General features: G+C 45.7%; 1 protein-coding gene across 1 annotated transcript; it reads left to right on the forward strand.

Moving 5' to 3' along the window:
- Positions 1-7,180: 7,180 nt before the first annotated feature.
- On the forward strand, positions 7,181-17,256 carry LOC129818927 (serine/threonine-protein phosphatase 6 catalytic subunit). Its single transcript, XM_055875286.1, has 7 exons — positions 7,181-7,834; positions 8,643-8,738; positions 8,964-9,029; positions 9,152-9,293; positions 14,865-14,944; positions 15,054-15,263; positions 15,719-17,256. Exons 1-7 carry the CDS (start codon positions 7,760-7,762, stop codon positions 15,965-15,967), a joined length of 918 nt encoding a protein of 305 aa, XP_055731261.1. The 5' UTR covers positions 7,181-7,759; the 3' UTR covers positions 15,968-17,256.
- The last annotated feature ends 500 nt before the right edge of the window (positions 17,257-17,756 follow it).

Raw genomic sequence — 17,756 nt, forward strand, 5'->3', positions numbered from 1 at the left:
GGCTATGGCCATTCCCCCCAGAAATGTCCAGGAACTCGCAGGTGCCTTGGTGGAAGAGTGGGGTAACATCTCACAGGAAGAATGGGCAAATCTGGTGCAGTCATGAGGAGGAGATGCACTGCAGTACTTAATGCAGCTGGTGGCCACACCAGATACTGACTGTTACTTTTGATTTTGATACCCCCTTTGTTCAGGGAAACATTATTCAATTTCTGTTAGTCACATGTCTGTGGAACTTGTTCAGTTTAGTTCTCAGTTGTTGAATCTTGTTATGTTCATACAAATATTTACACATGTTAAGTTTGCTAAAAATAAAAGCAGTTGACAGTGAGAGGACGTTTCTTTTTTTGCTGAGTTTATATCCCCATTAAGCCTACATACATAGTTTCTCTGTCTCACATCAAAGCCATATAAACAAGCCAGCAGTGATGTGTTGACAGCTCCTAAATTCACAGGGTTTGTGTTTTTTTAAGATTCTAATCTCTGATGGAAGGAAAAAATCTTCATACATGCTCATCTACTGGGAAGGTGGTATTTACAACATACGACTGAGAAATGTCCACTTGAACGCCCCTCCAAATGGTAATTACTAGTGGGAAACTTGTCTATCATTGCTGAGCATTGACTTCTCCCACATGCTAACCTCTGATGTCCTCTACTAAGGAAATTACATTTTCGGGCAGTTAAATCCAACAACATTTAAAAAATAAAAAATAAACTATTAAAATGTTTTTTTTAATACTATAATTTGTTTACAAGCATGATAGCTGTACTTATATGTTATGGTTGATGCAGCTTGTGGGCCATTAGCCAATCAGCCTTTTCTCAACGAGTTCAAAGCACGTGAATGCATCCAACTGGTATTTAGGACTGCACAACTAGTGATTTCCAACTTCCCACTTGGTTCTGAACGCAGCATAAGAATAACTTCAGACTGAAAGGTCATACCATAACTGAACAACCCAGTGGTAATGATATGGATGATTGCTTGCTGATGTCCTGAAGTACAAAGACGTACATTTACAGTGCCTTCAGAAAGTATTCACACCCTATAACGGTTGTCCTCCTCCTCTTCGTCCGAAGAGGAGGAGTAGGGATTGGACCAAAGCGCAGCATGAAAGTTTGACATAACGAATTTATTAAAGAAAAGACGAAACACGATAAACACTTGAAAGGATTATCAAAATAACAAAACGACGTAGACAGACCTGAACATGGAACTTACATAAATACACGAAGAACTCACGAACAGGAACAGACTACATACACGAACAGCAAAACGTTACAGAACCACCCACCAACCATGGAGCAAGCAGCGTGAGAGGAACCAGCAGCAGCGGCCAAAGAACCAGGACTCGTGGACTTGGGAAGAAGTATTGAATGGAGAAGGACCCTGGGCTAAACCAGGAGAATATCGCCGCCCCAAAGCTGAGCTGGAGGCAGCGAAAACAGAGAGGCGGCATTTCGAGGAGCTAGCTCGGAAGCAGGAGAAGGATCTGGGCTACACTACGTGGGAGGAGATCGACAGGTGGGCGATCAACCCAGGGCGAATGCCGGAGCCCGCCTGGGATTCTCTGGCACAGTGCGAGGAGGGATACCGGCGAATGGAGGCAGCACGACGACGCGGTAGGAAGCCTGTGAGTAAACCCCAAAAATGTCTTGGGGGGGGGCTTAGAGGGAGAGTGGCGAAGTCAGGTAGGAGACCTGCGCCCACTCCCTGTACTTACCGTGGAGAGCGAGAGTACGGGCAGACACCGTGTTACGCAGTAGAGCGCATGGTGTCTCCTGTACGTGTGCATAGCCCGGTGCGGGTTATTCCACCTCCCCGCACTGGCAGGGCTAGATTGAGTATTGAGCCGGATGTCATGAAGCCGGCCCTACATATCTGGCCACCAGTACGTCTCCTCGGGCCGGCTTACATGGCACCAGCCTTACGCATGGTGTCCCCGGTTCGCCTACATAGCCCGATGCGGGTTATTCCACCTCCCCGCACTGGTCGGGCGACGGGGAGCATACAACCAGGTAAGGTTGGGCAGGCTCAGTGCTCAAGGGAGCCAGTACGCCTGCACGGTCCGGTATTTCCGGCGCCACCTCCCCGCTCCAGCCCAATACCACCAGTGCCTACACCACGCACCAGGCTTCCAGTGCGTCTCCAGAGCCCTGTTCCTCCTCCACGCAGTAGCCCTGTGGTGCGTGTATCCAGCCCAGTGCCTCCAGTTCCGGCACCACGCATCAAGCCTCCTGTGCGTCTCCAGAGCCCTGTACGCACTGTTCCTTCTCCCCGTACTCGCCCTGATGTGCGTGCCCTCAGCCCGGTACCACCAGTGCCGGTACCACGCACCAGGCCTATAGTACGCTTTGAGAGTCCAGTGTGCCCTGTTGTTGTTCCCCGCACTAGCCTGAAGGTGCGTAGCTTTAGCCCGGTACCTCCAGTTCCGGCACCACGCACCAGCCCTACAGTGCGTCTCAGCCGGCCAGAGTCTGCCGTCTGCCCAACGGCGCCTGAACTGCCCGTCTGCCCAACGCCGTCTGAACTGCCCGTCTGCCCAACGCCGTCTGAACTGTCTGTCTGCCCAACGTCGTCTGAACTGTCCATCTGCCAAGCGCCGCATGAACTGCCCGCCTGTACTGAGCCTTCAAAGCCGCCCGTCTGCCATGAGCCTTCAGAGCCGTCCGCCAGACAGGAGCCGCTAGAGCCTTCCGCCAGACAGGATCATCCAGAGCCTTCCGCCAGACAGGATCAGCCAGAGCCTTCCGCCAGACAGGATCATCCAGAGCCTTCCGCCAGACAGGATCAGCCAGAGCCTTCCGCCAGACAGGATCAGCCAGAGCCGTCAGCGAGCCATGACCAGCCAGAGCCGTCAGCGAGCCATGACCAGCCAGAGCTGTCAGCGAGCCATGACCAGCCAGAGCCGTCAGCGAGCCATGACCAGCCAGAACCGTCATCCAGCCATGACCAGCCAGAGCCGTCATCCAGCCATGACCAGCCAGAGCCGTCATCCAGCCATGACCAGCCAGAGCCGTCATCCAGCCATGACCAGCCAGAACCGTCATCCAGCCATGACCAGCCAGAGCCGTCATCCAGCCATGACCAGCCAGAGCCGTCATCCAGCCATGACCAGCCAGAGCAGTCATCCAGCCATGACCAGCCAGAGCCGTCATCCAGCCATGACCAGCCAGAGCCGTCATCCAGCCATGACCAGCCAGAGCCGTCATCCAGCCATGACCAGCCAGAGCCGTCATCCAGCCATGACCAGCCAGAACCGTCATCCAGCCATGACCAGCCAGAGCCGTCATCCAGCCATGACCAGCCAGAGCAGTCATCCAGCCATGACCAGCCAGAGCCGTCATCCAGCCATGACCAGCCAGAGCCGTCATCCAGCCATGACCAGCCAGAACCGTCATCCAGCCATGACCAGCCAGAACCGTCATCCAGCCATGACCAGCCAGAGCCGTCATCCAGCCATGACCAGCCAGAGCCGTCATCCAGCCAGGATCCGCCAGAGCCAGCCAGCCAGGATCCGCCAGTCATTCTGGTGTTGCCCCTCATTCTGGTGTTGCCTCTCATTCTGGTGTTGCCCCTCATTCCGGTGCTGCCCCTCATTCCGGTGCTGCCCCTTAATCCAGTAGGGTTAATTTGGAGGGTGGTCATTGGGAGGAGGCTAAAGAAGCAGGGAGTTATTATGGTGGGATGGGGACCACGCCCAGAGCCACCACCGTGGACAGATGCCCACCCAGACCCTCCCCTAGACTTTTGGTGGTGCGTCCGGAGTTCGCACCTTGAGGGGGGGGGGGTTCTGTCACGTTCCTGACCTGTTTTCTGTTATTTTTGTATGTGTTTAGTTGGTCAGGGCGTGAGTTGGGGTGGGCATTCTATGTTTTGTGTTTCTATGTTTAGGTGGTTTGTAATTAGCCTCATATGGTTCTCAATCAGAGACAGGTGTTTGACTTTTCCTCTGATTGAGAACCATATAAAGGTAGGCTGTTCACACTGTTTGTTTGTGGGTGGTTGTCTTCTGTGTCTGTGTATGTTGCACCACGCGGGACTGTTTCGGTTTGTTCGTTCGTTTGATGTAGTCTGTTCCTGTTCGTGAGTTCTTCGTGTCTTTATGTAAGTTACATGTTCAGGTCTGTCTACATCGTTCGTTTTCTTATTTTGTAGTTTGTTGAAGTGTTTTCTGTTTTCGTCTGTACTTTAAACGTCATTATGTCCAAATATCACGCTGCACTTTGGTCCAATCCCTACTCCTCCTCTTCGTCTGAAGAGGAGGACAGCCGTTACACACCCCCTGACTTTTTCCACATTTTGTTGTGTTACATCCTGAATCAATATATAAATATATATATACTTAATATATAATTGTTTTTATGTGGTCACTGGCATTCACACAATACCCCATAATGTCAAAGTGGAATTATGGTTTTTGAAATGTTTACAAATGAATAAAAAATGTAAAGCTGAAATATCTTGAGTCATTAAAATAAAGTTTAAAACAAATCTAATCAATCAAAAAGTAGCACAATAAATGTACATAAAAATAACAAGGCTATATACAGGGGGTACTGGTACCGAGGCAATGTACGGGGGTACAGGTTAGTCGAGGTCATTTGTAAAGTGACTATGCATAGATAATAAACAGCGAGTAGCAGCAGTGTAAAAACAAAGGGCTATGACTCCAGTCACCCAAGTCATAGCCAATCTTTTCAGTCTCCTGAGGAGGAAAGGTGTTGTCGTGCCCTCTTCACAACTGTCTTGGTGTGTTTGGACGATGATAGTTTGTTGGTGATGTGGACACCAAGGAACTTGAAACTCTCGACCCGCTTCACTTCAGTCCCATCGATGTTAATGGGGGCTTGTTCGGCCCTCCTTTGCCTGTAGTCCACAATCAGCTCCTTTGTCATGCACACATTGAGAGAGAGGTTGTTGTCCTGGCACCACACGGCCAGGTCTCTGACCTCCTCCCTATAGGCTGTCTCATCATTGTCGGTGATCAGGCCTACCACTGTTGTGTCGTCAGCAAACTAAATGATGGTGTTGGAATCGTGCTTGGCCACGCAGTCGTGGGTGAACAGGGAGTACAGGAGGGGACTAAGCACGCACCCCTGAGGGGCCCCAGTGTTGAGGATCAGCGTGGCAAATGTGTTGTTGCCTACCCTTACAACCTGGGGGCAGCCCGTCAGGAAGTCCAGGATCCAGTTGCAGAGGGAGTCCCAGGGTTGTTTAGTCCCAGGGTCCTTAGCCTATTGATGAGCTTTGTGGGCACTATGGTATTGAATGCTGAGCTGTAGTCAATGAACAGCATTCTCACATAGGTGTTCCTTTTGTCCAAGTGGGAAAGGGCAGTATGGCCTGCATCTGATGGTCAGTCTGAGGGGAGGGAGCATGGGTGAGGGGAGGGAACAGTGGTGAGGCTTCCACTCTCCCTCCCTCTGCTATGGGTGGCAACAATGCCATACTCTTTATGACCAGAGTGCATCAGATAGATGGGCTACACGTACAGAGACAGACGGGCGCTGTTTCGCTCGCTCTGATGCTTTCTCTGGTAAAATACATTCGGCCTCTTGCGAATTTAAGGAAAATTATGAAAACACAGAGAGACGAAAGAAAATATTTTACATGTTTTTTCTTTTTTCTTGGTCATTTTTTGGGGAAAGTCTGGCTTCCCTTGGCATCAATGAATATGTAGCCTTCTAAATCTAGCTACATGTTGAACTTCCATCCTCTAAATCCAAGGGCACAATGTATGGATTTATGGTTGGATTAGAATCACCGGCCAGTACAGAGAATGAAGTAAAACCACAAGTCCAAATCCCTATCTCCATCCATGGCTAATTTAGGAAAGGGACAATTTTAGCTAGCTAGACACCGGAGGACAACAACACAATGACATGCAACAATTCAAGGATGCTTTCTCTTGTGAGATACATTCAGCCTCTTGCGAATTGGAAGGAAAATCATGAAAACAGAGAAACGAAAGAAAATGTATTTTGTTGGTGAATCTTTGGGGAAAGCCTGGCTTCCTTTGGCATCCATGAATACACACCACTGAGTAGCACTGCATTATTTCTGCTTCATGCACCAATTCATCGATATTAAAAAAGACACAAGCCGCTAATAATATCAAAGCAAGCTTTTCGGAGCTCTTTGCAGCTGCAGTGCTGGTTGTAGCCGTAGGCGTATAAGTGCACTTGATTTGCTCTCTGGGTCTGCCAGGTAGGCAGAGTTCTACCTTCAGACACATGAAATGGTTAAAATTGGGAACACTTTGCCTTCCCGGCACTAGGACTGCTGAATCAAGTGCACCTACTGCCAATAGCGCGAAAAATAAGAACGCAAGGCGTTTTTTTTTTTTACAGAAATGTTTGGTGATCGACTAGGAAATCCTTGGAGATTGAATAGTGGGTTGGTGATCACTGTTGTAGAGGGTGCAACGGGGTAGAGAGGGAGCATACTTAATTTCAGATCGCACAGGACACCAGATAAGATAGGAGAATTACACCAGATATGACAGACTGTCCCTTGGCCCCTAGGCCGGCTGTCTAGCTCCTGCCTTTCTTTTATTTTGATTGGTGGATACATCTCATTATTGTAATCTTATTTTGAATATGCGATAAGGGTTGTTGACGTCAAACGCCTTTATTCAGTGGAGAGAGATGATATGCTACTAGCCCCAGTTCATAAATATGCATAGCCATCTCGAGAGAACTCCGATATAAAGTGCTTTTTCTTAAAATGTCCTACTTATATCAGTACAATCGTAACAAGTTAAGCACGTATATTCGATCAAATAAACCTCAAGTAGCATATAAGATATTTAAAAAAATGTGTTGACCAAATTCAACACTCTCGTTGACTCCTTACTTGGTGGACGAAACAACAAAAGCGCCACTTGCTGGTGGGAGACCGATTTTTCGCAGAGTTCGCTCTCTTTTCCTCTCTGTTTAAATAGACAAACATCACATGCGCACTAGCACTCAGTGCACAGGGAGCATCGTGAGCAGCGTCTAGGTTGTCATGTCATCCAAAAACATTGCAGACATTGGATAAAAATAAAATGTTAATAGTGTAACGACCCTGGGTTTATAAGCGCGGAAATCGACTCTGCCGCTTGAGCATGCTTTTGCGGCACAGTCGATAGCGCGCCGGACCTCGGGCTTAGGAGGTCGAGGGTTCGAGACCTGCTCCCTGCTGTTTCATTACATTGGTGTCGGAAGTGATCGGACCTCGCATCCACGACAGTGCGTGTGCTTGGCCGGTGAGCGCGTTCCTGTAAGACGTAAAGTCGCAAGCTAGCGCGAGGACGCGCTCTTTGAAAGGAGGGAGTAGTGTAACGACCCTGGGTTTATAAGCGCGGAAATCGACTCTGCCGCTTGAGCATGCTTTTGCGGCACAGTCGATAGCGCGCCGGACCTCGGGTTTAGGAGGTCGAGGGTTCGAGACCTGCTCCCTGCTGTTTCATTACAATATCTTCGGTTGTGAGTGATGGAAACAAGTCGGCCTCAGCGACAATTATTTGAATAATTCAATGGATGATTTGTGCACACAGGTGATGACTAAAGTGTCTTATTACGAATTTTCTAATCTGACATCTCTATGTGACCGTCTTTGGAAATTGTATTTCTGGGCCGGGCGTCAATTAAACTGCAGTGCCGAAGCAAAACTGTAGGAGCAGTCGAAACCGTTCTTTAGACCGGAACCCTGGCCCATTGCTTGAGATGCGCATATACTTCCTATTTGTCTGAAGTTCTTGTTTTTAAAATGGCGCCGTTAGACTTGGATAAGTATGTTGAGATTGCAAGACAGTGCAAATATTTACCAGAAAACGACTTAAAGGTGAGCATGAATATTATTTTTTATTCGTGTACTTAACAAATACCCATATGTTAGTACATTCGCTCTGGCTATATCAATCACATTGCGACATCAATATGGCTGGCTAAGCTAGCATGATTTCCTTCTTCAGCTAAATGAAGGCAGCTAACGTTAGCCAGTACAGTAGCTTGCCTGTTAGCCGAACACGTCAAACCTTGGGATAATCACGATAGAATATATGTATATTCTTGCTATTAGATATCTTGCTAACTATTTAGACCTGTGAACTAGGTATGCATATGACTAACGTTAACGGTAGCTAACGTTCGTGGGCTAGCCATGGTTTGTGAACTAACAGGCTAACGCGTTAACTCTGTAGCAGATGACTATATAGGAAGGATATTAGCTTTCAGCACATACATTTATAGTGAGCTAGCCAGCTTAGTATAGTACAGAGCAAATATTGGTGTCTTTCGAAAACGTAACGTTGTGACCTGAAACCACAACGTTATTTCAAAATTGGTTAGCTAATGTTAGACGTATCAATCAGGGCCCGGGAAGTTGTAGCTAACTACCATTACAAATCTAGGTTGAACAAATAACATGTGAATAAGCTGGGTTGATCAACTCCACGATATGTACATCTGGTCCATTGATGTGATCGTGGAGTTGAGAAACCTGGATACCTGTGAAGATGCCTCCCATTTAGAGAGGGTTTCTGCTGATATGGCCAAATATTCGAAAATTGGTCGTTTAGAAATAGCAGCAGGTCCCGTGTGCAAACCTTATTATGCAGCCTAATAATTTTGTCATGTCTCATCCCTCTCAGAGATTATGTGACTATGTATGTGATTTGCTACTCGAGGAATCAAATGTTCAACCAGTATCTACTCCAGTCACTGTTTGTGGAGACATTCATGGCCAGGTATTATCCAATGTTCTTTTTGATACCATCCCCAAATTAATTGGTTCTCTTACTTTTTTTGTTTTGATTCTACATTAAAAATCATCGTCCATGATTTTAAATGCATTATCCCAATGTGTGGTTGTATTGTTTTAAATGATCAAACAAATCTATCTAGTATGTGCATTCTGAATATCCCCATTTTTATAGTAAATGTGAAATTATCTTTCTGAACACTGTCTGCAGTTTTATGACCTATGTGAACTCTTCAGAACTGGCGGACAAGTTCCAGACACAAACTACATTTTTATGGTAAGTGTGAAGTTGTATTATATTGTTATGCTCTGCTGTAACAAAAATGGAATTTAGAACATAAGCTGGATCTGACTTGCGATTGATCTGAACCCTGGTCAATGCCTGTCTGTTTTGTCCAGGGAGACTTTGTGGACAGGGGATACTACAGCTTGGAGACATTCACGTACCTGCTAGCCTTAAAAGCCAAGTGGCCGGACCGCATCACGCTTCTACGAGGAAATCACGAAAGCAGGCAGATAACACAGGTGTACGGCTTTTACGGTGAGCAACATGCCTAATTGCTGGGGGCACATCAACTCTAACAACACATAAGACCATATGTATACAGACCATATGTAGGTTCTCGTGCCATAGTTATTGGGACAATTAGTAACTAACCTGGTACCAAGAAGCAAACAAGTAGCTGAATTTCTAGGTTATTATGGTGTAATTACCATTTAACCTTGAGATTAAAGTATACTGAACAAAAATATACACGCAACATGTCAAGTGTTGATTTCATGAGCTAAAATAAACGATTCCAGAAATTCTTCATATGTCCAAAAAGCTTATTTCTATCAAAGTGAGCATTTCTCCTTTGCCAAGACAATCTACCAGACAGGTATTGCATCTCAGGAAGCTGATTAAACAGCATGATCATTACACGATGATCATTATACGGGTGCAGCTTGGGTTGTGGACAATGAAAGGCCACTTTAAAATGTGCAGTTTTGTCTCACAACACAATGCCACAGATGTTTTGAGGGAGTGTGCAATTGGTATGTTGACTGCAGGAATGTCCACCAGAGCTTTTGCCAGAGAATTGAATGTTACTTTCTTTAATATAAAGCGCCTCCAATGTAATTTTAGAGAATTTGGCAGTACTTTCAAGCGGCCTCACGACCGCAGAGCACGTGTAACCACGCAAGCCCAGGACCTCCACATCTGGCTTCTTCACTTGCGGGGTCGTCTGAGACCAGCCACCCAGACAGCTGATAAAACTGTGGGTTTGCACAATGGAAGAATTTCTACACAAACTGTCAGAAACCATCTCAGGGAAGCTCATCTGCGTGCTCTTCTAAGACCAGGGTCTTGACCTGACTGTGGTTCGGTGTTGTAATCGACTTCAGTGGGCAAATGCTCACCTTCGATGGCCACTGGCACGCTGGAGAAGTGTGCTCTTCAGGATGAATCCCGGTTTCAATTGTACCAGGCAGAAGATGGTGTCGTGTGGACGAGCTGTTTGCGGATGTCAACATTGTGAACAGAGTGCCCCATGGTGGCGTTGTGGTTATGGCAGCGGCAGGCATAAGCAACGGACAACAAACACAATTGCATTTGATCAATGCCAATTTGAATGCCCAGACATACGGTTACGAGATCCTGAGGCCATTGTCATGCCATTCTACCGCCGCCATCACATGTTTTATCATGATAATGCACGGTCCCATGTCGCAAGGATCTGTACACAATTCCAGGGTTCGCAAAAGGAGCTTGAGGTGCTTAAAGTATGTGAATTTGGCATTCTGAAATTCAAGTACTCAGATATTTTCTCAAGTTGGTACTTGAGTTGGTATTAAAATTGGTATTAAAATGATGAGAACAGATAATGATCAAATACATTTATGAAAAATATTAGAAAGATGTATTGGTTTTGCTAATTCTAATTCGGGCAAAAGGCTTTGTTAAAAAAAATATATATATACTTATTTTGTACATAATGTTGCCGGTATCGTCTCGAGTCTGACGCTCCAGACGCAAATTATATACTCCTTTCTCGGGGACAGGCCCAGATACCCGTGATTTGCATGAAGAGGAGGTGGAGAAAAAGGGGCGGGCTATCTTCTGAGAATTCGTAGGCAATCAAATAAACCCCCACTTCCTTCCATTCTGCTAGCAAATGTGCAATCTTTGGAGAATAAAACGGATGACCTACGCGCAAGATTAAGCTACCAACGGGACATTCAAAACAGCAATATCTTAAGCTTCACAGAGTCGTGCCTGAATGACAATGACATCAACATACGCCGTGACGGCAGGATAGAACAGCGGCGTCTGGTAAGACAAGGGGCGGAAGGCTATGTATTTTTGTAAATAACAGCTGATGCACGATATTTAAGGAAGTCTCGAGCTATTGCTCTCCTGAGGTAGAGTATCTCATGATCAGCTGTAGACCACATGATCTACCTAGAGCGTTTTCATCTATTTTTCATAGCTGTTTACATACCACCACAGTCAGAGGCTGGCACTAAGACAACATTGAATGAGCTGTATTCCACCATAAGCAAACAAGAAAATGCGCACCCAGAGGCGGCACTCCTAGTAGCCGGGGACTTTAATGCAGGGAAACTTAAATCCGTTTTACCAAATTTCTATCGGCATGTTAAATGTGCAACCAGAGGGAACAAAAACTCTGGACCACCTTTACTCCACACACAGACACACATTCAAAGCTCTCCCATGCCCTCCATTTGGCAAATCTGACCATAATTCTATCCTCCTGATTCCTGCTCACAAGCAAAAATTAAAGCGGGAAGCACCAGTCTAGATCAATAAAAAAAGTGGTCAGGTGAAGCAGATGCTAAGCTACAGGACTGTTGAGCTAGCACAGAGTGGAATATGTTCTGGGATTCCTCTGATGGCATTGAGGAGTACACCGCATCAGTCATTGGCTTAATCAATAAGTGCATCTATGACGTCGTCCCCACAGTGACCGTACGTACATACCCCAACCAGAAGCCATGGATTACAGGCAACATCCACACTGAGCTTTCAAGGAGCGGGACTCAAGCGGGATGCTTATAAGAAATGCCGCTATGCCCTCTGACAAACCATCAAACAGGCAAAGCGTCAATACAGGACTAAGATCGAATCGTACTACACCAGCTCTGACGCTCGTCGAATGTGGCAGGGCTTGCAAACCATTACAGACTACAAAGGGAAGCACAGCCGAGAGCTGCCCAGTGACACGAGCCTACCAGACGAGCTATGCTCGCTTCGAGGCAAATAACACTGAAACATGCATGAGAGCACCAGCTGTTCCGGAAGACTGTGTAATCACGCACTCTGCAGCCGGTGTGAGTAAGACCTTTAGACAGGTCAACATTCACAAGGCCGCAGGTCCAGATGGATTGCCAGGACGTGTACTGCAAGCATGCGCTGACCAACTGGCAAGTGTCTTCACTGACATTTTTAATCTCTCCCTGTCCGAGTCCATAATACCAACATGTTTTAAGCATGTAGTGCCTGTGCCCAATAACACTAAGGTAACCTGCCTAAATGACTACCGACCCGTAGCACTCACGTCTGTAGCCATGAAGTGCTTTGAAAGGCTGATCATGCCTCACATCAACACCATCATCCCAGAAACCCTAGACCCACTCCAATTTGCATTACGCCCTAACAGATCCACAGATGATGCAATCTCTAATGCACTCCACACTGCCCTTTCCCACCTGGACAAAAGGAACACCTATGTGAGAATGCTATTCATTGACTACAGCTCAGCGTTCAACACCATAGTGCCCTCAAAGCTCATCAATAAGGACCCTGGGACTAAACATTTCCCTCTGCAACTGGATCCTGGACTTCCTGACGGGCTGCTCCCAGGTGGTAAGGGTAGGTAACAACACATCCGCCACACTGATCCTCAACACGGGGGCCCCTCAGGGGTGTGTGCTCAGTCCCTTCCTGTACTCCCTGTTCACTCATGACTGCATGGCCAGGCACGACTCCAACACCATCATTAAGTTTGCCTATGACACAACAGTGGTAGGCCTGACCACTGACATCGACGAGACATCCTATAGGGAGGAGGTCAGAGACCTGGCCGTGTGGTGCCAGGACAACAACCTCTCCCTCAACATGATCAAGACAAAGGAGATGATTGTGGACGACAGGAAAAACGAGGACCAAGCATCTCATCAACGAGGCTGCAGTGGAGCAGGTTGAGAGCTTCAAGTTCCTTGGTGTCCACATCACCAAAAAACTAACATGGTCCAAGCACACCAAGACAGTTGTGAAAGAGGGCACAACAAAACCTATTCCCCCTCAGGAGACTGAAATGACTTGGCATGGGTCCTGAGATCCTCAAAGGGTTCTACAGCTGCACCATCAAGCGCATCCTGACTGGTTGCATCACTGCCTGGTATGGCAACTGCCCGGCCTCCGACCGCAAGGCACTACAGAGGGTAGCGCGAACGGCCCAGTACATAACTGGGGCCAAGCTTTCTGCCATCCAGGACCTCTATACCAGGCAATGTCCGAGGAAGGATCTAAAAATTGTCAGACTCCAGCCACCCTAGTCATAGGCTATTCTCTTTGCAACCGCACGGTAAGCGGTACCGAAGCGCCAAGTCTAGGTCCAAGAGGCTTCTAAACAGGTTCTACCCTTAAGCCATAAGACTCCTGAACACCTAATCAAATGGCTACCCAGACTATTTGCATTGCCCCACCTCTCCCCCTCTTTTACACCGCTGCTAATCTCTGTTGTTATCATCTAGGCATAGTCACTTTATTAACTCTTCCTATATGTACATATTACCTCAACTAACCAGTGCCCCCGCACATTGACTCTGTACCGGCACCACCCTGTATATAGTCTCGCTATTGTTATTTTACTGCTGCTCTTTAAGTACTTGTTCCTTTTTTAATTTGTATTATTCTTATCTGTGTTTTTTTAAACTGCATTATTGAGCTTTTAAGTAAGCATTTCACTAAGGTCTACACCTGTTGTATTTGGTGCATTTGACTATTAAAATTTGATTTGATTGGGCGCCGCCAAACCTCACATCGATGGCTAAAATGCTGGGCAAATGTAGATTCGTCACTACTCAGATAACAGAATAATCAGTACTGACTTACCACTCACGTATTGAGTAAATAAGTAGTGAAACAGCGTATTATTGAGTAGAACTTATGAGGTGTAGTGATGAATACTACGGTAGTTGTTTTTTTTTAATGTGGTTTTGGCGATATACTGCCATCTGGTGGTGGCTAGAAACAATTCTATAACATTAAGTATTACAAAATGATTGTCCTTGAAAATATTAGTGCTTGAAAAAGTACTTGAATTTGATTTGCCACTGTCTGTACGAACCCTGCAATTCTTGGATTTCTTCCATGGCCTGCGTACTCACCCGACATGTCACCCATTGAGCATGTTTGGGATGATCTGGATCAATCTGTACCACAGCGTGTGTCAGTTTCCGCCAATATCCAGCAACTTCACATAGCCATTGAAAAAGAGTGGGACAACATTCCACAGGCCACAATCAACAGCCTGATCAACTCGATGCGAAGGAGATGTTTTGCACTGTATGAGGCAAATGGTGGTCACACCAGATACTGACTGGTTTTCTGATCCCAGCCCAAACTTTTTTTTAAAGGTATTTGTGACCAATAGATGCATATCAGTATTCCCAGTCATGTGAAATCCATAGATTAGGGTCTAATTCATTTATTTCAATTTTCTTATTTCTTTATTTAACTAGGCAAGTCAGTTAAGAACAAATTCTTATTTACAATGACGGCCTACCCCAACCAAACCCTAACCCGGACAATGCTGGTTAAATTGTGTGCCGCCCTATGGGACTCCCAATCACGGCCAGTTGTGACACAGCCTGGAATCGAACCAGGGTCTGCAGTGATGCCTCTAGCGCTGATATGCAGTGCCTTAGACCTCTGTGCCACTAGGGAACCCATACATGGGAACTGTAACTTAACTGTAACTTAACTTAGTTTTGAAATTGTTGCATGTTGCGTTTATAGTTTCGTTCAGTGTAAAAATAAAAATAATAAGTGCTGCCAGATTTTGTAAAGTGTTCTAGAATTTTAACTTGTTATTTTTTGCAGATGAGTGCCAAACTAAATATGGGAATGCAAATGCGTGGCGATACTGCACTAAAGTGTTTGACATGCTAACAGTAGCGGCTGTAAGTCCAATCACCATGACCGTTCACACTTCTTTGAATGCATGTGCTTCATCTATCTTACATTTTCCCACACATATGAATCAATCACTTACAGAGTTTCTTACCACAGTTGATAGACGAGCAGGTCCTTTGTGTGCATGGGGGTCTTTCACCTGACATCAAGACCCTGGACCAGATCCGCACAATCGAGCGCAACCAAGAGATTCCCCACAAGGGGGCCTTCTGTGACCTGGTGTGGTCGGACCCAGAGGATGTGGACACCTGGGCCATCAGTCCGCGAGGTGCTGGCTGGCTGTTTGGCGCCAAGGTCACTAATGAGGTAAACGCATCAAATTGTTGTCCTGAGTAGAGGGCTAACTACTACAGCTTATAATGATGATATGCATAGACCTAGACGGTAGGCTTGGGTGGTATATACAGTATACCGGGATATTTTGAAATACCAAAGGTATGATTTTCAATACAGTAAAAATGCCAGGGGTTTGCATGCTATGCCACTGCTTATAAATATAAGTTAACTATCTAAGATGTGCCAAATAAATTATATCCAGTTCAGGGCTCCAGTTATGCATTTGGTTCTCTAACTTGCTAGCTAAGTGGCTAGCTTGTAAGATCAAGCTTCTTGGTTACAGCAGAGACAAACAAGCCCCTGGATCAAGATCCCTGCTGCCCACCTTTTGTGCATTTTTGTGTTTTTTTTTTTTTTCAATTTGAAAGAGAGACCTCCTATGTTGAATACTGAGCTCATCTGTGGTTCTGTTTGACCCATTTCAGTTTGTTCACATCAATAATCTGAAGCTGATTTGCCGTGCACACCAGCTGGTCCACGAGGGCTACAAGTTCATGTTTGACGAGAAGCTGGTTACAGTGTGGTCTGCGCCCAACTACTGTTACCGCTGTGGAAACATTGCCTCCATCATGGTCTTCAAAGACGTGAACACCCGGGAGCCCAAGCTGTTCCGCGCCGTGCCCGACTCGGAGCGGGTCATCCCTCCCAGAACAACAACACCTTACTTCCTCTAATCACAAGAGCCATTTTGTTCACCCCAAAAATAGCCCGTTGCCTCTTTCCCTCTCCCATTTCCCGTTTGCAGTCTTAAGGAAGTGGATAGGTGTAACTAAGAAATGACAATAGAATGGCTTCACCTTGGTCTGGTCCAGAACTAACCATAGCTCTTACCCCTTCAGTGTTTACAGATCTGAAGGAATGAGATGTGTATAAGCAACATGATGTAAGCTCCCCTAAGCCTCATTGAAAGGTTGAGCTGTCACTAATTTGTTTACTTTACATCTGTCTCATCACTTTTGATCTGCAAAAACCTAAGTGATAGATGCTTCTGGACTGAATCTTGTAATATGTTTAGGGGATCTATCTATATTTCTTAAACCTATCTGGTTTGTTGTCATCTGCAAAGGGTTAGTGGTTTTGGGACTGGGCTATTGTCCCCACTGTCAACTACCCCCCCCCCCCCCCCCCAGCTTCTCCCAACGGGACTTGCATTTCTCTATTTGTTTTATTGAACATTTTCTTTCTTGAAATATCCCATCTCAGTCCTGCCTCATTCCCTTGATGGTATTTGATGTTGCCAAATGCATATTTGTTTTTGTAGATTAACATTGTTGCATTGGATAAATTGACTCAATAGTACTGTTGGCCCTTCATTTCAATTGAAGCCCTACCTTTATACTTCACCACAATACTCCTGATTTTAATTTCTACTCCCTCAAATTCTATTTGATGTGAGTAAATGGGACACGCTGTTCCTATTAAATGTAATTGTAGCCAACAGTGTATTTGTATGAATATGTTTTGCAGCTTTGTGCACATTCAACGGTCATTCATCTAATCTGCTTCTTTATAGGGATATTATCAAATGCTGTCACGGATTGAATTCCTTGAATTGCACTGTCTCAGAATTCTATGTTAACTATTGAATGGAATTCAGTGATGTGTGTGTTTTATCGTTCCAACTGGGTCGATATTGCAATTACGCTAAAGGCATGTCAGATCTGATACTATGGACTCTCAGCTGTAATCTATAGAAGAAAGCAGTTTTATCCTCATGCCGTACTATCTTCACAGATATAATTTCCACCAAAGACAGCAACTTAAGTATGCTGCTGTTGTTTTTTAAACCAGATCAGGGTGATTGGGGAGGGGATAAGTCTTGGGGACTGAGTGGGCGATTAGGCTTTTGTACATTCAAATAATTGTATTGATTATTTTTCCTATTTTTTTTCTGATTTGTTGTATTTTATTGTTGTAGACCGCAATCAACCTACCAATTGAAAATAAAAAGCCTTTAACTTAAGTACCTGTTTATTTTGTTCAAATATCCAAATATCCAACGGTGGTTGCTGCATTTGTGGCAGACCAGCTGGCATCCTGACTAGACTACGTTGGTGTGCAAATAAACCGCCAGTCACTAGAGAACAAACTGGATGAGCTCCGTTTGAGACTATTCTATCGACGGGACCTGAAGAACTTTAATATTCTATGTTTCATGGAGTTTTGGCTGAACAAGAACATGGATAATATACTGCTGGCTTTTCCATGCATTGTCAAGACTGGTCAGCATCCTTAGGTAAGATGGGGGGTCTGTCTCTTTGTTAACCAAGTGGTGTATGATCTCTAATGTTAAGTAAGTCTCTGTTTTTGCTTGCTTGTGTTACCAAACCTCATGATAGACCATATTATTTACCATGAGAGTTTTCATCTATTTTTTTGTAGCTGTCCATTTACCACCACCAAACCGATGCTGTCACTAAGACCGCACTCAACAAGCTATATAAGGCCATAAGCCACAGGTGT

This window comes from Salvelinus fontinalis, chromosome 21, assembly GCF_029448725.1.
Source record: "Salvelinus fontinalis isolate EN_2023a chromosome 21, ASM2944872v1, whole genome shotgun sequence".
NCBI classification, from domain to species: Eukaryota; Metazoa; Chordata; class Actinopteri; order Salmoniformes; family Salmonidae; genus Salvelinus; species Salvelinus fontinalis.

Coding starts and splice junctions, on each gene's coding strand:
- LOC129818927 (XM_055875286.1), top strand. CDS start 7,760: ATGGCGCCGTTAGACTTGGATAAGTATGTTGAGATTGCAAGACAGTGC. Junction 8,739..8,963: donor GTGGAGACATTCATGGCCAG/GTATTATCCAAT, acceptor CACTGTCTGCAG/TTTTATGACCTATGTGAACT. Junction 9,030..9,151: donor ACACAAACTACATTTTTATG/GTAAGTGTGAAG, acceptor TGTTTTGTCCAG/GGAGACTTTGTGGACAGGGG.